The sequence below is a fragment of the Haliotis rufescens genome, unplaced genomic scaffold, assembly GCF_023055435.1.
Source record: "Haliotis rufescens isolate VD_foot unplaced genomic scaffold, xgHalRufe1.0.p SCAF_3, whole genome shotgun sequence".
NCBI classification, from domain to species: Eukaryota; Metazoa; Mollusca; class Gastropoda; order Lepetellida; family Haliotidae; genus Haliotis; species Haliotis rufescens.
In genome coordinates, this window is record NW_025964001.1 from 52,515,170 (window position 1) to 52,542,734 (window position 27,565).

At 38.4% G+C, this 27,565-nt stretch overlaps 1 protein-coding gene across 6 annotated transcripts in view; it reads right to left on the minus strand.

Annotated features, from left to right (window-relative positions):
• Positions 1 to 11,580: 11,580 nt before the first annotated feature.
• LOC124141954 (probable tubulin polyglutamylase ttll-15) overlaps positions 11,581 to 27,565 on the minus strand; it is a 36,327-nt gene continuing 20,342 nt past the window's right edge. For all 6 annotated transcript variants that reach the window (XM_046510154.2, XM_046510153.2, XM_046510152.2 and 3 more), the window contains 9 exons: positions 27,008 to 27,091; positions 25,387 to 25,471; positions 23,432 to 23,510; positions 23,194 to 23,302; positions 20,443 to 20,509; positions 20,040 to 20,167; positions 19,689 to 19,788; positions 18,591 to 18,704; positions 11,581 to 16,124 (listed from right to left, as the gene is read on the minus strand). In XM_046510154.2, coding sequence (XP_046366110.1) covers positions 15,993 to 16,124; positions 18,591 to 18,704; positions 19,689 to 19,788; positions 20,040 to 20,167; positions 20,443 to 20,509; positions 23,194 to 23,302; positions 23,432 to 23,510; positions 25,387 to 25,471; positions 27,008 to 27,091 — 898 coding nt within the window. In that variant the 3' untranslated portion in view covers positions 11,581 to 15,992. The remainder of the gene's footprint in view (positions 16,125 to 18,590; positions 18,705 to 19,688; positions 19,789 to 20,039; positions 20,168 to 20,442; positions 20,510 to 23,193; positions 23,303 to 23,431; positions 23,511 to 25,386; positions 25,472 to 27,007; positions 27,092 to 27,565) is intronic.

Consider the following 27,565-nt stretch of genomic DNA (forward strand, 5'->3'; position numbering starts at 1 on the left):
AAATACATCTGTTTCTGTGTTGAATCATTTTAGCTGTGGCAAAGGCACATGCAGCTTTCAAACTCACGAACGGATGTATTGTAGTACCAAGGCTATATTAACTCTATCAGAGAGTTCCTTTTAGACAGGGTCAGATGTATATTTTATCAAGTCACCACAGACACTCCCTCTAATATGTTGAAGTACTTTGCATGTGATAGTGTTGCAATACTGGTCCCAAGTCAATGTGTCTCACACGGATGCTGCTTGGTCCTGATTGTTCTTGCAGCTTTGAGGGTTTTCATATTTTTTCTGCAATATTTTCATAATTTTGTCTCATTGTTCGTATCAGAGTTGCAGAAAAGTGCTTGACTGTCATGAGCTTTTGCAAGTGCCAGTTATTTGTTGTGCAGGAAATAGCATCTCACTCATGTTCATTGTCATTACCAGGGAGTGTTTACAGGAAGGATAGAAAGAGTGCCATACTTGTTTTTTTTTTCTACCATCATGATCATAACTGTCCTGTTGGTAGTAGATGATAAACTTTTGATTCTTTCATTGATTTATGATTTAAGATATCAACAAATTATATATTTCGTGGGTTGTGGATCTACATGTCTAAGGGCATGGACAATTTCAGAGATATGAACTCTCAAGTGCAGATAATTTTGTCAACTGAGGTTTAATTAGTATGAAACAAAATACTGTATTCGACATAATAAGCGACCACAGGGATATTTTCTGATATATTTGCTAGTGGTTATCCCATTTAGCACCCTTCCAACTGATCAGTGTGCACAAGACTTATATATTCGTGTATAATACGCACTCATGTGTTATATGCAGCCTAAATTACATGCAATTAAATACTTGAAAGATGTATCTGTCATCTATATTACGCACAGACTTTTCTTTTGTATCATTTCAGGCTGTCGGCAGAAACCACGAAATTAACGATCTTTCAACTCTTTCACCAAAATTATATTCTAATAAGAGCCCCCTATTTCTAATTTTGAGAGCGCCCTGGGCGCTTATTATGTCGAATACAGTATTCACACTAAAGATCCTTGTTTTTTGTTTTATTGTGCTAATTGTCTAATAAAGCCGACTAATTTACATTTGACCAGTGATAGATTTTCTTTTATAACCATCATATCATCATGATATCTACATATGGATACTGGTAAGCGTGATAAGGACTACCAGTGTTAGAATTAGTGTTTGTTTTGATATATGAAAGAGAAAATGCTTGTGATGCTGTCAAGTTTGAATAGTCCAAGGCTTCTCTTTCCTGATTTGGAGGGAGGTTCAGACGAACCGGCAGTTGCACCATGTTTAATTCTACTGAGGGGAAGCCAGGATTTCTTATGGGAACTCTAGAGCTGGCGCCTCCTTGGGGTCACAGAATATGCCTGAGTTCAGTGATCAGGTATACAGCCTACAGGTTGTGTTGTCTTCCACGTGTGACATCAAGGCCATAATATATTAATTAGGCAGCACTATTTTTATTGTTTAATGGCTGCACCTGTTCTGTATGTTTGCAAATGACCAGATGATGTTTATCAGTTTATGTTTATTTCAACCATCATTGTTGTCAAGTAGTTTTGTTTCAACATGATCAAAATGTTGGGTTGGAAAATAAAACAAATAACCTTTCACTTATCAGACTTGCTTCAAATAATCGAGCTGAAATCTAATGTTCTAATTCAACAAAGTCAAAGTTCTTTTCCATTTGACCTAGGAAATCTTTACAAGAAGTAACATTTGAAAGACGATTTTGATCTCTCTCATTTCAAATTCTCTACCACACTTACTTATATCAGCAATGTCAGCCATCCATCAGTATTTGAGGGGCGGTCAGGTAGCCTGGTGGTTAATGCGTTCGCTCGTCACCCGAAGACCCAGGTTTGATTCCCAACATGGGTACAACGTGTGAAGCCCATTTGTGGTGTCCCCCGACGTGATATTGCTGGAATATTGCTAAAAGCGGTGTAAAACCATACTCACTCACTCACTCACTCATCGGTAGTGGCTCTGGATGTCAAGTGGACTTACGTGCTGCAATTTACTGTGCAGAGTTGTGTCCCTTATCCATGTCAAGATCAGCTGGTTGTTGGATTTAAGCTCCCAATTCCTCCTATGATGATCCTTAGCTTGTGATCATCACACACCAGTGTTTGTTGGCTTCACAGCCGTTGAAATTCACGTTAATCAGCAGGACAAGTAAAATCCAATAATGGTAGTCATCATTGACTCATAGCTTTTGAGAGCTCTTATTCTGAACCAGCTCTCAATGCGTCAATTTTGCTACAAATTGAAACTGAATAAAACTCAGAAAATGTTAACAAAGTAAACATTTTTGTTTTGTTCAAGCAGGACTAGCTACAAACTCTTGAACACTTGTGAAATAAGGTGTACACTAGCCAACTGGGGGCGACCGGGTAGCCTTGTGGTTAAAGCCCTCGCTCGTCATGCCGAAGACCCGGGTTCAATTCCTGACATTGATACAGTGTGTGAAGCCCATTTCTGGTGTTCCCAGGCTGTGATATTGCTGGAATATTGCTAAAACCGGCATAAAACCATTCTCACTCAGTCTAATCTCCTGGACTGGTCTTAAAAAACCCTGAATGTCTAGGACTGGTTTCACCAATGTGCTAAACATCCACAACCTGTGTCAAATCAGGTTTTCCTGCTTCTTCAGTTGACAAGCCATGATATAACTCAAAAACTGTGATGTTTTAACTGAAATGTTGTTAATAACAGTGTTGAACTTTAATCTACAAGGTAGCTTGATCAGGAGTAGAACAGCCAGACTGAAGAAACTTGTAACTAATGACTGAAAAACAATATTCCTTATAGACGAACATGTAGTAATTAATATATTATGGCCTCACATGATGTGTAGTGTTTTTATATATCTCCCTGTTGGAGGAGTGGGTTAAACTGTCTTTCATTCCATGGCACAGCGTTAGTGAGGTGTTATATATATACACCAGTGTATATGTCTAGTCCAAAGCAGTTTAATCAAATGTGAATTTAAGTCCATATCTTTATCGGATTGTTCTTCCACAGGAGTCTAAAACTCTGGTGTCCAAGTTATTTTTTAATATACCGGTACCACAAAGACCACAGTTTTTGTTTATTTCATCTGTTCAATGCAATTAAATCTCAAAGCCCAGAAAAATGGTTTTGAAAGCATTATGTATTTTTTTATTACAACCTACCTCCCACATTTTTCTGTTGTATAATTGGTAAACAAAACTATCCTGTACTGTGGCAGATCTGACTTGAATTGTTGATTTTAAATTTCCACAGATCTTTGCATATTTTACTAACCATGGGTTAGAGCCCAGCATTAATTTTGAAATATTGATTACATATTTAGAAATAGTTAGTAATGTGTTTTCTGATATTAACTTTTGTCCTTTGTTATGTCATTCCAATTGTAGGTTTTAATTCTATTCTATTCACTCCAGACATTTCTACATGTTATCACTGTCTGGGTGGTGGTGCATCTAGATACTTTATTAATTACCGTATTCCATGTAATAAGTGCCCAGAGCGCTCTCAATATTAGAAATAGTTGGCCCTTATTAGAATATTATTTTGGTGAAAAAAACAGAGTTGAAAGATAAATTTTGTGGTTTATGCTGACAGCCTGAAATGTTTATATACGACAGATATATGTTTTCAGAATTTAATTGCCCATAATTAAGGGTGCATATTACACATGAATGCCTATTATACGCAATTATATAAGTCATGTGTACATTGATCAATTGGAAGGGGTGCTAATTTGGATTGTTCACTAGCCAATATATCAGCAATATTGCCGTGGGTGCTTATTATATCGAATACGGTATCCAGTTCTAGTGTCCACAGAAGTTGACACAGTTGAACATTTGCATATCACCAGATTTGTTTATTTTTCTTCTATATTTTCATTAGTTTCCATAGTTTATGCTTATTTTCTTACATTTCTAGACATTTGCATGAGGTATAGATCAACAAACGTTCAATAGGCCACACTTTCTAAATTTTATGTTTCACAGATATATTCCAGCTTTTTTAAATAGCTATGTCAGTCATTTATTGACATGAAAGTAATTCTGCTGTGGAGTTAAAACTGCAGCTGGCTTCTTAAATCTCTGATATTGATGTAGACATGGAATTTATATACTGAATATAATTGTATATTGTATAAGAGGGTCTATATAAGTAGCAGAGACATAATAAAAATTAAATATTTTATGTTTAATTTATTTCTTTTCCAGCTGCTTTTCAGTAGGGGTGAAACGATAAATAAAAAATGTATGGTCTAAAAAGGATAATTAAAGAAAATTACTGAGACTTTAAATTACTTGCTGATATAGTCATGGTATTTGATATGAAAAGACAACAACACCGGTGAAAGTATCTATTCTTTTGACCTATTTTATTTTGTTGGTTTAATCATATTTTAGCTATTGGTGAATGAAAACCAAACAAGTTTTATCTTTGCAGGATATTGATTTAATTCACACTATTTAAGAGATAAACGACGAGTGGGAGTTGTTTATGGTACAATAAAACACTCCAGGGAGAATAAACCATGAAGGGAGCAGCCCCCAGTTGTTTATTCTCCCTGCAGTGTTTTATTGTACGTAAATGACGAACACTTGTCGTTTATTTCTAATATGAGATATCAACATTATGTTCAGCCAAATTAAGGATGATGATAAATTTTACAAGCTTTAAAAATATTTACCCGTATTGAAATAATGATGACTCCCTCAATAGAATCTGACCTCGGCAATGTCCAACAAGTCTATTTTATGCACGGGTGGGTATTTCTCACATAATCTACACAATCCTCACTTCAGTTACCTGTATCCTTTCTCCCAATACCGATTGTCATATCTCTCCCGCTTTTGGATGCGATCGTTCGGCCATCGCGTTTATCTGCGTTGCCCAACTACATCTACATCCACTCACTAGACACTCCCCTCTCAAAAATAACGTTGTCATATATACCATGTCATCAAGGGGCGGTCGGGTAGCCTAGTGGTTAAAGCGTTCGCTCGTCACGCCGAAGACCCGGGTTCGATTCCTGACATGGGTACAATGTGTGAAGCCCATTTGTGGTGTCCCCCGCCGTGATATATTGCTGGAATATTGCTAAAAGCGGCGTAAAACCATACTCACTCACTCACTCACCATGTCATCAAGTTGTGAATGAATGTTTGAATCTCTAGAAATGATAGAACAATGTTTTACCCTGAAATAAACAACACTTAGTTCTTCATAGTACTTTGCAATATATTGCGTAGCTATCTTATATAATTCTTAATATGTTAGAACATATGAATGAGTGGCCAAGTCGTCCAAGGCACTGCAATACATTGTGCAAAGTTGCGTCCCATAGGCTGCCAGAAACCTGTGACTGGGCTGGAATCTCGGTCCACCCTCATTGTGTTTATAGGTTTGTCACCATCATACTCATGTGACCAGAGTGGTAAGCATCCAAGCCTCACCCCAGGCTGCCCTACCACATCAAACAGCTAGTGACTCTCCATATATGTAACAGAGATATTCTTAAAAGCAATGTTAAACCAGATTCACTCACTGAATCATCAAATGTTAAGAAGGATAATTTGAGACATCTTAAACCTCATCTTGGCATGACAATATTTCCTGTTTAAGACAATGACATCATGATAGAACAATGTTTTATTGTGAAATAAACAACACTTCGTTCTTCATTGTTCTTTGCAATATATTGCGAGCTATCTTATATAATTCTTACAGGTAGCGAGATAGACATTATAGGGATAATCACAGTGAGGTGTGCAGTCAGAATATTCAAAAGTCAGTACTTTTTTTTATCAGATTTCAGTTTTTGTGCCTTATTGACAAACTTATAAAAATTAAATACTTTAATAATGTTAATTATGTTGTAAGTAGTTAGATTTAGGGGCGATTGTTTGACTGGATCCGTGAACCCTGTCGGTTTCCATTTCAATCCTGATGACAGTTTCTTACTCCATGTTTTCAATGTGTTGAGTTATAATGTTGGCACTAGCCTTTAGATGATTCCGTTTAAAGAGAGAGTTTCTGTTAAATTTCTCTTGTCAATGGTAAGAATTCTTCATACCATCTTTTGGTATTACATCTTTTGATCTTACAAAGATGTGACCATTTGCACATTGAATTTGCTTGTCAGTAGTTATAATTATGTAAGTTTCGAAAGAGCCAGTGATTATTACTATCCTCAATCATTCCGGTAATGTATAAACCACATGGATCGCCATACATCCTGAATGTTCCTGGGGCATTTGTGTACATGACAGCCAGATTACCAGCCAGTGAAATGAGAGGATTGGAAGTTTATATTCTAGCTAAGATCAATCTCATTAAAATCAGATCTTAGTCCTCACTATCGCTAAACAAAGATTATCCGACCACTCAAAGCATCGCTTACCAGATCGTGAAAGTGACAGTCGGAATGCAACCTCGAAAACGTTAACACGGGGTATTCCGACAACTGGGTAACGACAGTTACAGCCCGTACGACTGAATCCGTCAAAATTATCGTCTATCTCTCGCTTCCATGGGATGGACATGTGAAAGGAGAAGGCGTTGCACAGTATTCTGGAAGCACTGCCATACAATATCAACCATATATTAGACATTCTGGAATGTTTGTTTGTTCAGTTTTCAAAAGTTTAATCGAGAACTGTGTCAACATATTTTTCAAGCATAGTCTGAAATGGAAGTCGCCAGGTTGAAACGAGTGCCGTAAAGCTCGAGAAAGCTGCTTTCTCATTGGCTGATGTCAACTTCTTGTTAGTCCCTTCAGTGGTCGGTCAGAGTTCGCAAAAGATCGTTCTGATGTGACCCGTAATAGGATGTCCTCAGATCTTTGTTTAGCAGCAGCGAGAACTTAGATCTGATTTTAATGTGATTGGCATAAGATAACATTGGAATGATGATTGGAGTTTGTGGAAACAAATACATTTAAGCCTAATTCCAGTAAGCAGATGATAGAACATATTGTGTAAAAAGTCCATCCATCATGTCCATCTACTTGTCAGAAGCAGCTTGTTAGTTGTTTGTTGTTGTTTCTCTCAGTAATTAGGTCAGAGGCCTATTTACATTGTAGACATGAACATGGCATATTTCAGAGGCAGTACAAATGGCTACATGTAAGGCGTGCATGTGAGAAGCCAATAACATGTTAGACTGCAGGTTATTTGTAATGGAAGCATGCACCTAAAGTTGGTGCTAGTGGTACTATTCAACTGAAAAATGTCTATATTCTGTACTAAGGCTGACATCTTTTTGGGGGCTAAGAATCACCATCCATGAACAGTGTAATTTGATTGGTCGGGATATCGCTTCCTCTGCCTCTATCTTCACATTTGATTGGCTGCTTACCGGTATTTTAAGCTGTAATCCACCGTTACTATCAAATGGTTATGGCACATCCAGGATGAATTATGGAGGATAGTGTATGTTGCAAGCCATTTTGCTTTGTGTCTGTCAGATTTTGTGACTTTTACATATGCTCAGTATTATCCCAGGTAATTCTTTCAGTTCAATGTGATACATGATGCTGCATGATTTCCACCCCAACAAAGCCAGGAGGGGGTTCTGTATTTGCAGATGCTATGTTCTGTTACTGTACGCACTGTGCTCTGTTACTGTACAAACTGTTTGTTACTGTTCAAGCTGTGCTCTGCTACTGTAGAAGCTGTTGTTACTGCACGAACTGTCTTCTGTTACTGTACAAACTGTGTTCCGTTACTGTACGAACTGTGTTTCGTTACTGTACGAACTGTGTTGCGTGACTGTTCAAGCTGTGTTCTGTTACTGTAGAAGCTGTTGTTACTGCATGAACTGTCTTCTGTTACTGTACAAACTGTCTTCTGTTACTGTACAAACTGTGTTCCGTCACTGTACAAATTGTGTTCCGTTACTGTTCAAGCTGTGTTGTTACTGTAGAAGCTGTTGTTACTGCACGAACTGTGTTCCGTTACTGTACAAACTGTGTTCCGTTACTGTACGAGCTGGTTTCTGTTACTGTGTGAACTGTGTTCTGTTTTTGCAGGAACTGGGTTCTGTTACCATAAAAACTGTTCTGTTACTGTACGAGCTGTGTTTTTCGACTGTACAGGCTGTTCTGTTACTGTACGAGCTGGTTTCTGTTACTGCATGAACTGTGTTCTGTACTGTACGTACTGAGTTCTGTTACTGTTTGTGTGGTGTTCTGCTAGTGATGAAGTGTGTTCTGTTATTGTATGAGTAGAAAAGGAAGTGTTTTTTCTGCTTCCTATAGAATGGAATAGTCATGTATGTTAGACATAGTTTTCATATTTGAACATTCCTTTTTGAACTGATTACACATGTATATCATACACTCAGTGCTTTTACAACATGTCATATGATCTGATACACATTCTTATATTTTCTCACATTCTAGGAGTTTTGTCAAATTCCTATATGTATATGTATGTTATACACAATCTTGCCCTTCGGCTTCATGGTACAGGGGCACATTACAACAAGATGAATTAATTGTTATGTCTGTCTGCCTTTCTTTTTACTGCCTCTTGTCATGCTTGATTTTCTGAAGGTAGATCAACAGATCTCGGTTATTTTCACGATGGCTTGTCCCGAAATGACTGTCTATTTCACAAGTATTTTTTATGTATGACTACCTACAACTGATGCTAGATGCATCATGGGTTATATTGCAAGTGTATTTTTAATTTTGGTAATAAATAATTGTCTTTATTACTCAAAAACCGTAACACAAACGGTTCTTGAGAGAAATTAGGCTGCAATGAAGTCTTCCAAAAGGGGGCATGGGTGTCTCAGTGGTCCTAGCACCACATTTCAATTCACAGAGTTACCTCCCTTAGCTGTAACTGGATACACTGATCACGGATTTGAATACAACTTGAAGGCGTTTTGCTTTACTTCCCACTTGCACTGAGGTGATGGTATGATATTCTTGTAGAACTGCCAGAGCATGAGATGTTGTTATAAAGGACCCCATTTGGCTCACTGGAAATGTCAAATTTCAAGGATACAGAAAACTTAGTTTTTTTCAAAATAATGAAACAAGCATTCCTATTTTTGTTACTTGTGGCTTTTGGGATTATGAAATGTTCAAAGTACAGAAATATGGCTAAATGGGATTGAAAGGATTTCAAATAAAAATCGAGGCATTAGTAAGTCTCAGATCAAGTTCTCAGTCATGTGAAAATCTCCCACATTTCTTAAAACCTTTCCATACTAAGAAATTTGTCAATGGGCCGAAACAGTTATCTTGTCCTACTTGAACACTTGTTTGCTTTGTGTACTGGAACAACAGTATAATTGAAATAGAAAATTTATTCCATTAGAATTGACATTTGTAATGACACCTGACAGCTATAATCTTCCTAACAGTTATTATTTTTTAGCTATAGGGGTGAGTCAGCATGCAAATATCAGGACAAAACCCTTTCCCTAATCATAGGAAATCTCTGCAAAACAAAGACTCCTTTGTACGATTCCAACTATATCACAAGCATGTGTCAATGAATCATTATGAAATAGTGATGACGCCAGGTGTTCACAAAAAGGTGAACGTCTCCTGTCCCACCGGTGGCACCCATCAAAAACACATGCAAAGGCAGGCCAACTGTTCACTTGAAAAAACACGGGAACAATATGGTACAAGTTAAAATCGGTTATTGCATCGGACATAATTTTGACCCCTGTGTGTCCAATTTGGAAATATCATCCAGTGTCTACCATAAAATCTGTTGAAAGCCAGACTAAGGCCTTGAATGCTTTAACAACTTGTGAGCAAGATTCATACTTGTGATACCAGTTTGGCATGGTGGGTTATGTACTTACACAGGGGTAACAAACTTTCTGTTATTCCACTACACAATGTTAAATGTTTAATGGCAATGTGAGTTATTACCAGTTTCACAGTGTCATTTATTGGCACAAGGTCATTATAAATAAATTATTTTCACGGAATTTAATTGTTGTGTCTTTTATGAGATTACATTAAAAACATGGACTGTTATTGTGTTCTGAAGTGACAAGATTGATTCTTGACAAGCAACTTCAAGTTCAGATGAACTATGTAGAGTTGCTTACCTTAGCTGTTCCTGGATCCATGGGTCGTGGGTTTGAATCCCATATTCAGCCAAGTTGTGATCTGTGGTTTGTTGGCACAACCTGTACAATATACTGCATTTGTCGTAATAGAGCCATGCTCCAGTAAGTTCTTCTCACCGTTCTCTCCACCAAGCTGTGAGGAATCTTTATGAGAACCCTTGTGTAAGAGTGAGATTTTCAAGACAGTCAGTAGTTTCTTGTGTATGTTACACATGTTATAGAAATCGAAGGACAGAACAGGTATATAATTGCGTGGTAAGCATGGTAAGTGAACCTGGTCCTGTGCACAATGAGACCACCTCCGTGGTCTTGTGGTAGAGCGTCTGCCCGGAGAGCGGAAGGTCCGGGGTTTGATCCCCGACCGCGTCATACCAAAAGACGTTAAAAGATGGTACTTGTTGTTACCCTGTCTGGCGCTCGGCATTAAGGGGATAAAACAAGGACTGGTCGGCTTGGAGTCAGTATACTGTGTCTGAGTGGGGTATTCATGTTAAACTGCAGCATGGTATCTCAGTGAGCTAGCACTATAAATCGGCATCAGTCCAGACTAGTACAAACAGCCACACACACACACGTGCATGCACATCGCTATATAAGTGCAATAATCTTGGACGCAACGTTAAACCCCATTTCACCTCACCTCACCTGTGCACAATGAGGTGCAGGTCACATATCAGGTGAAGTAAGACAATACAGTGTTTCCTGAGTTTCTGGGACTTTCGTTGTGCCCTACACTGGAGCACATGAAGCACATGTGGGGTCTCCTTAGACAAGTGAATTTGTTAAAAATATGCCTCTGATCATGCATGGGTGCATTCACGCATGTACGTGTGTGGGGTTTTGTTTCAATCATGTGACACAGCGCAAATTGACTGGACAGCTAGTTCTGGCACTGTGTCATTCAAACCAGACTCAAAAGGAGGCTATGGTGGCAGATGGGTCCATGATATTTATCACAACAGAATGGAGACATGATACACTGGGTAATCAATCAAGAAAGTCAGCTTATCACTAAGGTATAGCTGTGTTCAATGTAAACATGAGTTTGTTGTATGGTGAGGGGAGATGTAATGGCGTTTAGCGTCACATTCAAGATCATTTCATGTCGATAGAAACTGCATGCATTAGTGAGTGCCTGCTTGCATTAGTCCATATTTATGCTGTTTTTTATTGTGCTAGCTGATTGAGATACCATGCTGCAGTTCAACATAGATACTTTACTAAGACACCGCATACTGACTCTGAGCTGACCAATCCCTGTTTTATTTCCTTAATGCTGAGTGCCATGAAGGGTAACAACAAATTTCTTTTAACATCTTTGGTATGAAGCGGCCAAGGGATAGACGACCACTAAACTTCCCCTCTCCTTTTCTTGTTCTCTTTGCACGGATAAAATATATGTCACATCATAATCAAACAAAAGAAAACAAAACACAGGACGACAAATGAAATCTTTCTTTTGATGATAGGTACAATATTCATCACTGTCAAACATGAGAAAAAAATCAAAACTGTAAATGTTTTTTATGTACAAAAATTGACATATAAGTAGTTATAATAACTGTCATTCTGACATAAAAGATTCTGAAAATATACCCCACACATTATGCACCAGTAGACAACGGTGGACAGGGTAGGTACTACAGAAAGTACACTTTTGATCATACATGGTAACAACATCAATTTTCTTTTAACATGGTCGCATCAATGTTCAAGCTGGGGTTCTCTCATCAGTCAAAAGAAGATGAAGATACTATTTTAATAACAAAACTCTCCATGAAAATATTCAAATAGACATGTTTTCATAATATTTTTATAATCATTGCCATGATCAAACAACCATTAAACTGATCACTGGATGAGGAAACTTTAACCGAAAATTAATAAATAAGATCCACTTTTAAAAAAGAGATATGAGTAAAACATTTATTTTTATCAAAATATTCTGGTATGAATTTAAGAATCTTAGATAACAAATCCATTGTAAACATATATCAATATGGGTAAAAGTAACTTAGTACACCATGCAAATTAAATCTGATGATAAAGTACATGATAAAACATGATAAAACATCAACATACATCTCAACTGACATTGCTACACGACATAATTGAACGTGTATGGTCAGTGTGGTGATACAGGAAGCAAGTGAACGAGTAGTTCCAGATTTCATAGTTAGCATGCAGAGACATGTTTCGTTCTAATGCCTCCAGTTTGGGGGGATAAAGCGCTAAATAAGCACATTGCAAACAACATAATTCATACCCGAAAAAAGTCCATAATAAAACAGACACAGTTGAACACAAATGAGGGAGTGAAGAATATTCATGTACAATGATGCTTTTCTGTTGAGGAACACAAACTGGAGTATTCTTCATGTGGCAAAACAGGAAGAGGAAAGCAAGCATAACTTATCACTACTGTGAAACCTCCTTAATCCAGACCATCTGGACAAATACTTTTGTAAACGATAATATTGAATTAAATGGATATTACCATGTTCCGATGATTTGTTGTTCTAGAAATTAATTAGGATGACTTCATGGAGACTGTTACCGTCTGGATTAACAAAGCTTCACTTATTATCAATAAGCAACATCAGACCTTTTATTGTTGAATATTAGTGTTTACTATTTTGAGTACAAACTTCACTTCTCCTGTTTGACATGTCACCTGACATTCATTAAATCACAGGCAGGAAGTTCCAGATAAGACATGAGATGGATCAGGTCAACTGAGAGAGATTCAAATGGTTCTTTGAGTTATTGCACGAGTTGATCATTTAAATGTAAAAAAGCAGTGTGATTTATTAAATAAAGTTTGCTGTTATTGTTCCCAAAATGTGCACAAATGTTGATGAGCAGTGTTTTGCCTTCAATTATGAGATTATTTGACAATATTGCCATCAATACATCTCCCCAAGGCAAGGGAGTCAACTGACCATAAAAGTCCAGTTTCCATCCTTGCTGAACTAGGCTGGAATTAAAGAGTTATATTTTTGCTGGAGTAACGAGTGTATGCATAGTCAAATAAAAATCGCGGTGCAAAATCAACATCTGGTTCATAAACTGCTGTGCAGATTTCAGTCATTGGCCGGATTTGCAAAGCATGTGTAACGTCAACTCAGCTGCAACAGATATTTTCCAAATCTTTTCATGTTTTTAATCAAGGTGCTCACGTGATTTGATGCGCGCAAAGTAAGACCTGTTTTATTACAATTTAGATCTTGATTATTGATCAGATCGTCTCCACTGGGTGCTGCCATTTTGTTTGAAACAAATGCAAGTGATATGAGAGGTGGAATCTGATTGGTCAATAGGAGGGACATAGACCAAGTGAGACACATTTAGAAAAGAACCAAATTACATTGTTTACTGGGAGCTTTGTGACGTGATACTGGTAAATGCCATTGTTTCAGTATTTGCAATGAATGTCATGTGAGAAGAAGTCCAACATGTCCAGATATCAATGCTTCACAATTTCCTGCATTCTATGATTTACAGTTTATCACAACTTCAAAAGGACATGGAAATCAACATAGCCCCTAAACCTAACAGAACACACTTTCTCAGAGAATACACAATAAGACTAAACTGCCTCTTCAACAACAAACAATACACATTTAATGAGTATCATTTAAGTACAGATCGTATCTTGTAATAAAATACATAAATAAAACACATATGAAATTCAGAAGTTACATATTTTTTTGGTGTGAAATATCAACTTCAGACTTCCCTTGATGAAATACACATCATATTTCACGAAATTCATGACATGATATTCTAACATAACGTATAGATTTGATGTCAAATCAAATATGAGGAAAGTCATTTTTATGAGAAGATAATGTCCAACAGCAAAGACATTTAACTATCTACTGAAATATCATGCAAATAATATTGAAACTGATACTTGATATCTTGGATATCGACCCATTCAAGAAAAACATGATTACAAATAATCATAACTTATGAGAAAGTTGGAAAGAAGAAGTTTGTCAATAATGGTTAAAAAACCCATTTCAAGATGGCTGCCACAGGGGCCATATTAACAATAGAATAAGAAGACTGTCACAGGTAAATGTAGTTAAAATGAGAACCATATTCTGATTAAATCTTTAAACATGGTTCCAATGGCAGCCATCTTTAAACTGTACACTGTGTTCTGAAATAGCTCAGAATTTATATTAAAACAACATTTTCAAGATGGCTTCCACGACAGCCATGTCCAAAATCAACAATAAACTGGACACAGTATTCAGAGTTAATTTCAAATATGGCAGCAATAATGCCATCCATCCTAAAATGTTGTTCTGGTATATATACCCATTGTTATCAACACATCAATATGTGCTCTGATATGAAGTATGTAAGATATCAACAGCTTCTTATATAGACATTGTCATTACAATGTAATAGTTTACAACTGACAATTGGACAGCTGATGACAAACGTGTGATGGAATTTACAGACATGAACCATGGGTTCTGCCTGGCCCAAACAATGAACGTACCACATCGAACCTCATCAACAATGGTACTTAACATGACTGAACTTACAGTTGAATTATTTAAAAAAATTACAAAATCTACAACAGTCATTGCATAGATATTTCAAAGCCTTGTAACCATGGTAACACATTTCATGAAAGCGTTCCAACACATATTTTCACATTAATCACAGACCAAATGGTTAAAATGAAACTTAACATCACAGGTGAGACTTATTTGATAATGCAGTGTTCCAGATAAAACACTTCTCAATAAAAAAGGGTACATATCATTTACAAAGTTTAAAATTGTGTGCTCAGTATACTATTCAACACTTGACAGGGTTACTGACATATTTCATACTATCATCAATATCAGAGGACAACATATTGAATTTTATCACCCAAAATTGGCTTCCATATCTCACTGCAATGTAAATGCATCACAGGGCTTTGCAGGTTGTCGTGACATTGGTTACCATGACGTCACAATCAAATGGCAACACTAATCTCTCTGCCTCTGAAGCTGCTTAGCTCTACCTTTTACACACAAGACACTGCTTGTTACTGTTTACAAAATAAAAAAGTTGGAAGAATGATTTTAGGTTGTAAGAAGAATCTCACACTCATGTCTTTTGACATCAAATATCAACACAAGTCGATAAAAGTTTTAAAAATCCTGGACAGACCAGATTTTAATCTTTTATCGAATTGGGTTGACACAATTGACATCAAAAGATATAAGGGTGAGATCTATTTATAGTATGCTTATTTCAATTTGAAAATGTGTCAGTGTCTGATACTATTCCAATGAAAAAAACTCCAGACATTCAGTCCCTTTCAATCTCCAGATGGCTGCCCAGGATATCCGTACCAAAAGTTGAAAATTAATTGCCTTAAAAAAATTAAATAGCATAGAACATGAAAGTGTAACCCTTCAAGTTTTTGTTTGACATGGTGGGTTAATCACTGATTTGATATAAAACAACATTGTAATCCCTTGAATAAACATACATACGGATCTGTGGCTCAAAAGTTGTGTATCCCTTTCAAAAATTGAGTATTATATAACACAATACACAGCATTTAATGTTTCCATCAAACTGTTGTATACGGTGGGTTGTTGTACACGCTGGGTTAATGTACTGATTTGATTCTAAACAGTATTTTACTCAGAGATGTAACCATAAATGAGACCCTAGATGTGGGAAGTACAATTGTGTCGCGAATATCTCGAACATAACACTCTCCTGTCGTATCATGTATAGTTACAAGTGTTAGAAATATCAACATCTTTGTACCCTGGACAAACCTCTCCTTGATCATACAACACAAAGTCAGTTATGTACCAACTTTATGGTTACCTACAAAATGCGGAATCCAGTTGACATTTACCCAAAAACCACAGTGAAATCAGTTTGTTTTTCTCTACTAATTTTGTAAAAGAAGCTGGCTCTTTTTTTGGCTTCCACTGTAGGGCTTCCGTCTGGTTCTGAAATGAAATAGAGTATGTTTGTTATACGTCGCATTCTGATTAACTAACCAAGTATTTGGCGCTCAATCTCATTCATATCTAATCTTTAGTTCTATTTGATTCCTCTTTCCATTAAGATCTGACCTCCATAAGGACATGACCTGACCTCCACAAGGACATGACCTGACTTCCATAAGGAACTGACCTCCACACAGTCATGACCTCCATAAGGACCTAACCTAACCTCCTCAAGGATCCTACCTGACCTCCACAAGGACATGACCTGACTTCCATAAGGAACTGACCTCCATAAGGACCTGACCTAACCTCCTCAAGGATCCTGCCTGACCTCCACAAGGACATGACCTGACTTCCATAAGGAACTGACCTCCACACAGTCCTGACCTCTATAAGGACCTGACCTAACCTCCTCAAAGATCCTACCTGACCTCCACAAGGACATGACCTGACCTCAATGAGGACCTGACCTGACCTCCACAAGGATCTGACCTCAACACATACCTGACCTCCTTAAGTACCTGACCTGACTTCCACAAGGACTTGACCGGAATTCCACAAGGACATGACCTGACTTCCATAAGGAACTGACCTCCACACAGTCCTGACCTCCATAAGGACCTAACCTAACCTCCTCAAGGATCCTACCTGATCTCAACAAGGACATAACCCGACCTCAACGAGGACCTGACCTGACCTCCAACGAGGATCTGACCTCAACACATATCTGACCTCCTTAAGGACCTGACCTGACTTCCACAAGGACTTGACCGGAATTCCATAAGGACCTGACCTCTACAAGGACATGACCTTACCTCCATTAGGACCTGGACCCCGTTTCACAAAGCGATCTTAGTGCTAAGTTGGTCATAACTCCCATACTTTATCATAGGTTTACGATCAACGTAGCACTAAGATTGCCCTGTGGAACGGGGCCCTAACCTCCACAAGGATCTGACCTCCACACAGACCTGACCTCCATAAGGACCTGACTTCCACAAGGATCTGACCTGACCTCCATAAGGATCTGACCTTACCTTCATAAGGACCTGACTTCCACAAGGATCTGACCTGACCTCCATAAGGATCTGACCTTACCTCCATAAGGACCTGACCTCCACAAGGACATGACCCTACCTCTATAAGGACCTGACTTCCACAAGGATCTGACCTGACCTCCATAAGGAGGGAATGATAGGTGTACTTTCTCAAGTAAATTCACATTCCAGCGACATGACAGCAGCCTGCATGAGTCTGGACCAGACAAACCAGTGATTAACAATTCATTCACATTGCAGCAACATGACAGCGGCGTGTACAAGTCCAGACCAGACAAACCAGTGATTAGGTGTGTGTGTTATCCCATTTTCAGCAATTCAGATCAGCTGACATGAAATCACAATTCACTGTTATTTCACAATGCTGCAGATAAGACTTGTGACCTGGAACTACTTCCTCAAATGTGACCCTCCCTGTAACCTTGTGTCAGGGGCATCAGCTTGCAACATTTGAAACACATACCCACTGCATTTATATAGAAATCTATGCTAGAACGAATAACAAATGTTCCTTCTATCAACATCCTCTGAAACAGTTCGCAAAAGTCACAATGGATACCTAGTAGAGTGCCAGAGTGGTGTCTTGTACATTATAGTGTCAGGATATATGAACTTAATCACAAACCAAAGGTCACAAGATACTAGACTTATTTTTATAGAATAACATTGATCTTGTGAATACCATCAGATTCTCAGAACGGAAACTCAAAACAGGGTCAACTGTGACGTATCAAGCAAGGGGCATCACCGATATCATGATGTCATGATCCCTACAGGCCAGGCAACAAGCTTGTATGGGGTTTGAATGAAAAGGCAGCTGGCCAATCAGAGTGAGTGAGTGAGTTGGGTTTAACACCACTTTTAACAGTATTCCAGTTATATCGCGGTGTGTCAGCTTAATGTGGGAGGAAAGCCCGAAGTGATGCAGGTTTCGGATGTTTACCACTTTGATGAAACCCATTAGCATGGGGATGGTGCTGACAAACCTAGAAACATAATCGAGGCGAACCAGGATGGCCCAATGGCCAATCAGAAAGATTGATAGCGACTAATGATAATTGGTATTGGTAGGTATTCTTTAAGTACCTAGGTACCCAGTTTGTTGTTTGACACCCCCTCACCAATATTCCAACCATATGACCGTGCAAGTACCACACAACTCAATGATTGATACTGTGAACAACAATTCATGCCAACGGGGTACGTTGACACATCATAAACCAGTCACTGAGTCTGACCACCCAATCAATTTGGCCACCTCCTACGGCCAGCATTGGTTACTGGGGACCTATTTTAACCCAGCATCCCCATAGTGTTCATGCTAACGACCCACACAACTTTAGTATGAAGCAGTGGACAATTTTTCAGCAAAACTCTTTTTGCTGTATAGAAAACTAAAATACCATACCAGTGGCTCTGGAAAGAGTCTCCTACAGCTGCCCCGCCGGAGATGTTCCAGGTATGCCAGCTTCAGCTGCAGACGCCACTCCGTCGTCAGGCACTCGCTGCACAGCTTACACTCCTGAGACAACATACATCAGGAGTGCTAGGTCACATTTTTCAAATTTTGTTTTTCAACAATGTCATTGGTGTGTGAGTGTTTATTGTTTAATGCCACACTCAGCAATATTCCAGCTGTGTGACTGTGGCCTGTAAACAATCACGTCTGGACCAGACAATCCAGTGATTGATATTGTGAGCAACGATCCACGTTGTCGGGGTATGTGACACATCATCTTCCAATTCACCGAGCCTGACCAGCTGATCCAGTTGGTCGCCTCTTTCGACCAGCACAGGTTGATGGGATCTATTGTAACATGGAACCCCACGGGTGATATATATATTATTACGATTTTGTTAGGAAAGTAATCACAAAGATCTTTATATTATAACTGAAGAAAATCAACCCAGACATCCCTCTCTCTCAGAAGCTAATACACATGGGTATAAAGTGCAACACGAGTCATCAGAAGATGACAAAATCCCCCCAGGCCCCAACATATTCAAAAGAACAAATCATTTAACTGTTACTTTAAGTTTTTACTTGATGAGAGAATTTCTATCTAATCTGTCTGTCCGTATACAAGAGCTATCAAACAATACCATGGAATTGGGATTCGGAACTTTGTATTTATATGTCAGGTGCACACCGCTATGAACAGAGTCAAAATCAAGCTTGTTGCCATGGAAACAGAAAACATATCAATTTTACAAATCCCTAAACAGGAAATGGCACCAGTTGGCCATAGATTAGAGACAGAGTACATATTAGTTTTAGAGATATGGTCCCGACAAACACTCCACTATGAACAAAGTTAATGTCAAACCTGTTGCCTTGGAAACAGGAAAAAAATAATTTTTAAAATTCCTAAATATGCTTGGGGGATAAAAAATTACTTACATTAGACATACTTGTCACATGATACCTTAAGTCTGGAAGTCTGTCAACAGCATTCAATGGTGACCTTTAAATGTGTTCCTAAAGAATGTGGTGTAGGATATTTACCAGGTTGTTGCAGTGGTTCTGACAAAGATTACTGCTACACACGTCAGGGAAGACAGAGATATCCTTGTCGGATACCTGCATCGCCAACTCGTCATCAGAGCTGAAACAGACAGTTTGTATCACCGTGTGACATTCAATTTATTCTATTTTTAAAAAATCTGATAATTTTACCCTTTTGCATGCACATTGTTTTGTCAGCACCCAAAATTTAAGGTTTTTCAAATTTTGCATTGCGATACTGTTACTATCATGAAAGTGTGTTCCGTGGATAAGCCGACCCCTTTCTACAGAATCTTTTTTCTGGTCCTCAAAATTCAGCTTATCTGCGGACATATACGGTACCATGGTTACCTGGTGTAGAAGTTGTTGGAGGTGGGGTGGATGAGGCCCACGAGACCCAGGAGGTTGAAGATGACATGTTCGTACAGGCGCTTGTTGTGGGCGAAGTGAAGCGAGGACAAATTCGGGGACATGTTGGCCTGGAAACAGGACAATTCAAGTTAACTTTAAAACAATATACCATATTTGATGTAACAAGTGCCCTGGGTGCCTAGAAATTTGGCAAAGGGTGCATATTAGAACTATTCACAATAAGTTAAATCTTAATTTTTTTTAGGATTGAGCAGTTGTGAGCCAACTTGGTTCTAGAAATGTCAGAGGAAATCCTAAAGTGGTGCAAATTGTGGACATTCACTACCAAGGGCCAGCATGACTCCAGGTTATGCATGATGTGCACTTATAATAAAACGCTTACCTCCATCAAGTACACATTTAAGTCTTCATCCAGGACAAAGTCAAATCTCACCATCTCAAAGAAGTTTCTGCAAAAAAATACCTTAGTTATAAATAATGAAAAGAAATTTTTCAACCATATTTGAATGGTTGGCCTGCAAAACACCTATCCTTATGCTAAAAGATTATAGAATTCAAGACAGTGATTAATATTATTGGTAAATATTAGATTGGAGCAGTGTACATATATACGTAAATGCAATTTGGTGTCCCCACCCACGATATTGCTGGAATATTGCTAAAAGCAGCGTACAACCATACTTCCTCACACACAATCAATGTCCTCAGGGCATTGTGACACACTATCAATGTCCTCAGAGCATTGTGACACACTATCAATGTCATGGGAGCATTGTGACAAACTATCAATGTCATGGGGGCACAGTGGCACACTATCAATGTCCTCAGGGCATTGTGACACACTATCAATGTCCTCAGAGCATTGTGACACACTATCAATGTCCTCAGAGCATTGTGACACACTATCAATGTCATGGGAGCATTGTGACAAACTATCAATGTCATGGGGGCACAGTGGCACACTATCAATGTCCTCAGGGCATTGTGACACACTATCAATGTGCTCAGAGCATTGTGACACACTATCAATGTCCTCAGAGCATTGTGACACACTATCAATGTCATGGGGGCACAGTGACACACTATCAATGTCATGGGGGCACAGTGACACACTATCAATGTCATGGGGGCACAGTGACACACTATCAATGTCCTCAGAGCATTGTGACACACTATCAATGTTATGGGGGCACAGTGACACACTATCAATGTCCTCAGGGCATTGTGACACACTATCAATGTCCTCAGAGCATTGTGACACACTATCAATGTCATGGGGGCACAGTGACACACTATCAATGTCCTCAGAGCATTGTGACACACTATCAATGTCATGGGGGCACAGTGACACGCTATCAATGTCCTCAGGGCACAGTGACACACTATCAATGTCCTCAGGGCATTGTGACACACTATCAATGTCATGGGGGCACAGTGACACACTATCAATGTCCTCAGGGCATTGTGACACACTATCAATGTCCTCAGAGCATTGTGACACACTATCAATGTCATGGGGGCACAGTGACACACTATCAATGTCCTCAAGGCATTGTGACTCACTATCAATGTCCTCAGGGCATTGTGACACACTATCAATTTCATGGGGGCACAATGACACACTATCAATGTCCTCAGGGCATTGTGACACACTATCAATGTCCTCAGAGCATTGTGACACACTATCAATGTCATGGGGGCACAGTGACACACTATCAATGTCATGGGGGCATTGTGACACACTATCAATGTCATGGGGGCATTGTGACACACTATCAATGTCCTCAGAGCATTGTGACACACTATCAATGTCATGGGGGCACAGTGACACACTATCAATGTCCTCAGGGCATTGTGACTCACTATCAATGTCCTCAGTGTGATCAACATTACCATATTTTCTTGAGCATAGTGTGCACCCATGTATAATGTGCACCCCCCCCCCCCCCCCCCTAGCGGATTCAGTATTTTGGAAAAAAATGTTCGAATGTCAAGCGCAGAAAAAAATTACACCGTAGATATAGCCCTTCAGGGATTTCCGGTAAACGATGAGTGATGGGTGATGAGAAACTTGGTCAGTACAAATTTGAAATTTGAGATAAAAAATCACCAGACATGTTTATTTACCGTTTAAATTGTATTTTTTGTTCTGAAAGGCATTGTTTTACATCCAAGGATTAAGATTACCTTGTGTATTTTCTCGTAAACTAAGCCGGAAACAGCAATCAGCTGTACATACGTTTTCTTGGAATCTACCGGTGATTTGGTCAAGACACACCCAAGATATAACTTTACAGGATTTTAATGCAAGGATCGGCAAAAATTGTATCTGAAACTGTTTTTTATCAGGAATAATATATCCCAATATCTTGTTAATTTAGTTGCAGCTTTTACTAAACATATTTTAAATAATAATAACCCTAAGCGAAGCAGCTGATCGCTATTCCCGGTTATTATTTTTCACATGGAACCAGTCTGACCAGTCACCGTCAAGGCTCCCGCGCAAGTGATCGCGTGATTGCGAGAACTATGTGTAGACATAGAATCGTCAAACTATAACAGATATGACTTTTAACGAGTCAAAGTATGGCATTTATGATATATGTATCCATTCTCTGTCAACTAAAGTTCGTTTGCTGTTAATAACGGTGAGTTGTGCGATCTTCTGATCGCTTCACACACGATTTTGCCGAAATTAATTAAAACAATATTAAAAGGAATTTTGAATAAAATTAATGAAATAAGTTACATACATAAGTCCAGATATACAAAGAACACTTTTTAGAGCCAGACAGTGTAATAACATGATTCATCTGCGTACTTCAGTATGGATTTGTTGACATGGTATTTCCGGTGTTACGTGCTCATGGTAATATCTTTCCATGGGGAAAAAAACATCGAAACTCATTATTTCGTGTATAATGTGCACCCCCTTCTACACAGATGGGTTTTTTTAAAAAAAGGTGCATACTATACTCAAGAAAATACGGTAGGTGAATCTTTCTACAAGCATAGGCTCCAATTCTACCCAGACTCCCAGCAGACAAACCGGGAGGGAAAGAATCGATCATATTGTAACAATGTATTGCAGTCAAGCGGAATACAAACGGAGCAAGAAGTGGTCACCCCACACCTGGTACTCTTGTACTTATTTGTTGCTTCAACAAGCTTGGCTTCTTTTTCCTTATACACAGTCAATATGGCAGATCGAATATCATCCCACACTTTCCTGTAGTTCAGACCTGGAACAACAAACATTATCGATAGTCTAGACAGACATAATAAAATGATAAAAAAAGGAATGATCAAACACCGAGTGTAAATGCTGACATGACAGTTCGATTCGACCTTAGGTGGATGTCAGGACTGACCTTTTTTCTGTAAGTAGGCATTGAAGGTGTTGATGAATGAATAGTTCATGTCCTCATACAGCTTCTTCAGAGATGGCAGCTGAAACAGACACACAGGTAGGATGCTCAGCAATACAGCTAACATACAATGTATTTAGACCACTAGTCCTTACAATGATAACATGTAGCAAAACCCTTAAAAATAGGCAATTTTATACATGTCTTTATGATACCTTATATATGCCGTGTATATGCTTTGACCAGAAGTGTGACATATTGGCTGAACATACTAAAGATGCCAGACTTTAGTTTACCAAGAAAGTGCTACAATATGTTGTGCCTTTATAATGAGTGAGTGAGTGAGTGAGTATGGTTTTACGCCGGCAATAGCACGGCGGGGGACACCAGAAATGGGCTTCACACATTGAACCCATGTCGGGAATTGAACCCAGGTCTTCGGCGTGACGAGCGAACGCTTTAACCACTAGGCTACCCGACCGCCCCTCCTTTATGATGAACATGGTCGTGTCAATTGGGTAACTAAATTTAGGGACTGTCTTCCTAAACTTGGGTTCAGATATATATGGATGTTTCAAATGTATGGAAACCGAAAGGTTTTCCTTAATATGTTTCAACAACGTCTAAAAGACAATTTTCAGCAGATCTGGCATAGCGAACTTCTTGCAAGTTAAAAAATGTCATATTATGCTTATTTTAAAACTTGTGTTAAATGTGAACCTTATTTGTCATTCTTAAATTCGCAAAATATGAAAACAACCCTCACGACATTCAGACTGAGTTGTCAAACTTTGGAAATTGAGAATGGACATCATTTTAAAATTCCAAGATATTTAAGAAAATGGAAACTTTGTTAACTAGACTGTGTTGAAACCGAGTACCACTTCCTGCTTATTTGTCCATCGTATGCCAAGTTACGGCAACTATATCTCAAAGCAAAGTTCTATTGTCATCCTAACGTTCATAAATTTAATATGCTTCTGTCATCACTCGATATATATTATTACAAATCTAGCAAAATATCTATATTATGCAAATGAAGTAAGAAATGCAAAACTGAATGTTTAAAACCTGTCTTTTGTACACAAAGGCCTGTGGCCTATATGTATTGGAAATAAAATGTTGATGATACCTTAAGTATCAGGCAATTTGGCAAGGACTATAGGACTAGTGCCAATTTCTACCGCCTTTGCTCACACCCTCTACAATACTTCAACATAAGGCTATAAGGCTTCATAAAAGATTTATTTGATGTTTCTTGGTCATTTTTTGTTTCAAGCAGCGATAGAAACTAACTGTTTTAGTTGACTAGTCCTTTTAATGATAACACATAGCAAAACCCTTACAAATAGCAAATTTCTACTAGTCCTTATGATACCTTAACTATTGGGCAGATTGGCAAGGACCATATAAATAGTGCCAATGTCTGATGCTGTCAAGTCCTCTCACGAGCATGAGGATGAAAGGAGGACTTATTAAACTTTTTTACGGAGAACAAAAATAATGAAACTTTTCATGTTTCTACAAACTGAAATTGTAAATGACAAGTCAGGTCAGTTTTTGTTTCAATTTTGCTTTTTGTTAGTTAATACCACGCCTGTATGTAATCAAGCTGGACCTGACAATTCAGGAATTGAAATTGTGAACAAAGATCCACGCCTTTGGGTACGACGACATACGGTCACCGAACCTGACCACCCAATCCAGTTGTTGGCCTCTTTTGACTCGCATAGGTTGTGGGATCTATTCCAACCTGGAATTCCCATGGGGCACATAAATAATATAGCGATTATGTTGTGCAAGTAATCACCAAGATCTTTATACAATCATGATAATAACTTTAAACAAAACACTTTTTCTGTAAGATAAAACAGGAGGGCTTTTGTCCTACTGTCTACTAGCCCCTTGAAAGTGTTGCTAGCCCCAGGCCCCTGGCTAGCAGGCTATGATGTGTGTACCTTCCACATGGGTGTGTAGTCATCCTTCACCACATACTTCTCCAGGATGTGATAGTTGAAGGGGTAGTAGTCCTTCACACAGAACCTGCACACAGAGAGACAAAGCAATCAGTCCTTCCATGTACGCTGGGCCACACTTTTATGTCATTGTCTACAATTACCTTTCAATCAAATTAGCTTGGGAAGATAAAAATGACATAAAATACATTCATGTAGCTCAAAATGATCTCATTTGGCAAAAATAAAGATTGACCTAATAGTAATAAAGAAGTTGTTCATCCATATGCACAATGTTTGACATTGTTACAATAAGTCCACACTTTATATAAAACCTAAAAACTTAATTGTAAAAAGAAAACAAATGAAAAGCAGTGGGTTTTTTTCATTCGTCCAACCGGAAATTAGTCACTTTCAATATAAACAAATCATCTTCAATTTAAAATTTATCTTAAAAATTCAAAACTCAACGAATTATGACAGATTGTGACAGATCCCTCCATACCCGGGTTTTTAACACAAAGGGAGGTAACTCTACATTTGATTCTTTCCCTATTCCTCCTGCCCTCACTCTCTTTTTCTTACTTTCTTAACAGTTTGAGGAAATGAAAACAAAAATTGCAATTGGAATTTTTCTTTTTTTTTCTTTTTCAACCTACCCACTGGAATTTGGGGGATAGAATTCTGGCCTAACCTCCATATATGTTTTTATTTCTCTCTGAATTACAGGTTCGCACAGTCATCCAAAGACATTTGATTTCTGATTTAAAGAAAAATCTAATCCACCAAACATGATTTCAATTTTAATTTCTGATAGCGGATTTTGGTTCTGGTGGTACGAATCTGTACCCTGAAATAAAAGATGTTCCCTGTATGGCCCTGTATGGCCCTGTGGTATTAAGGCACTTGGAAAGTATGTATTTAAGCACTTAGATAAAAACATAAGTACAAAATCACCAACACATATGTATAAATAAATTAAGATATAAACCATCAAAACAACATTTATTAATATTTGTTCAATATTATGCAAAAAAGTATGTTATGAGAGTCTATAGAAACACCCATCAAATATATCTGGCCAGGAAATATACGCTAAAAATGATATCTTCTAATGAATCACCTAATTTCAACCAGTTATGTTGTGTAATGGTTAGAGTGCCTGTCTACTGATGTGGACGTTGTGGGTTCAGTTCCCGTCATCTATAATTAAAAAGTTTTAATTCTTGTCTTTGACTTTAAAATATTGGACGTTTGAAACTCTAAGACCAAACTTAATCATGTTAATCTGCAACTCAACTCCTAAGGTCTTAATAGGAAAAATAAAACCTGAAATCCGATCTTACTAGGGAAAAGTAAAACCTCAAATCCGGTCTTACTAGGGAAAAGTAAAACCTCAAATCTGATCTTACTAGGGAAAAGCAAAACCTCAAACCCTGGTTGAGCTCTTACTTGGTAAAATCATGACCTGAGGTTATTACGAAAAAAACAAGTACTGTCCAACACAATGGTCAGTGTCTGTGATAGGTTTATAAGTAGGGTCTCTAACAGGGCAGAATCAGCCATATCAGGAAGTGCTCATAAAAGCTCCTACAAGTCGTTGAGATGGCTGGGACTTACTCACCTGAAGAGAGCATCCCCCTCCACGATGTACAGTCTCAGGGGGTCAATGGAGGTCAGGATAGTATAGACACCGATATCAAACTTCCTGAAACAGAGTAAGACATGTACAGCACCATACAGAACCTCCTGCCTGGTAATTTGCACAATATATAAACACAAGGATAGAATTTCTTTTTCAAGTGTGTGTGTGTGTGTGTGTGTGTGTGTGTGTGTGTGTGAGTGGCTGATTGTACTAGTCCGGACTGATGCCGATTTATAGTGCTAGCTCACTGAGATACCATGCCGCAGTTTAACATGAATACCCCACTCAAACACAGTATACTGACTCCGAGCCGACCAGACCTTGTTTTAGTCCCTTAATGCCGAGCGCCAGACAGGGTAACAACAGGTACCATCTTTTAACATCTTTTGGTATGACGCGGCCGGGGATTGAACCCTGGACCTTCCGCTCTCCGGGCGGACGCTCTACCACTAGACCACGGAGGCAGTCTGAACTCTACTGCAGTGAACAATGCATAAATTAGTTGCATCCATGACTAACATACATGATTAATGTTAA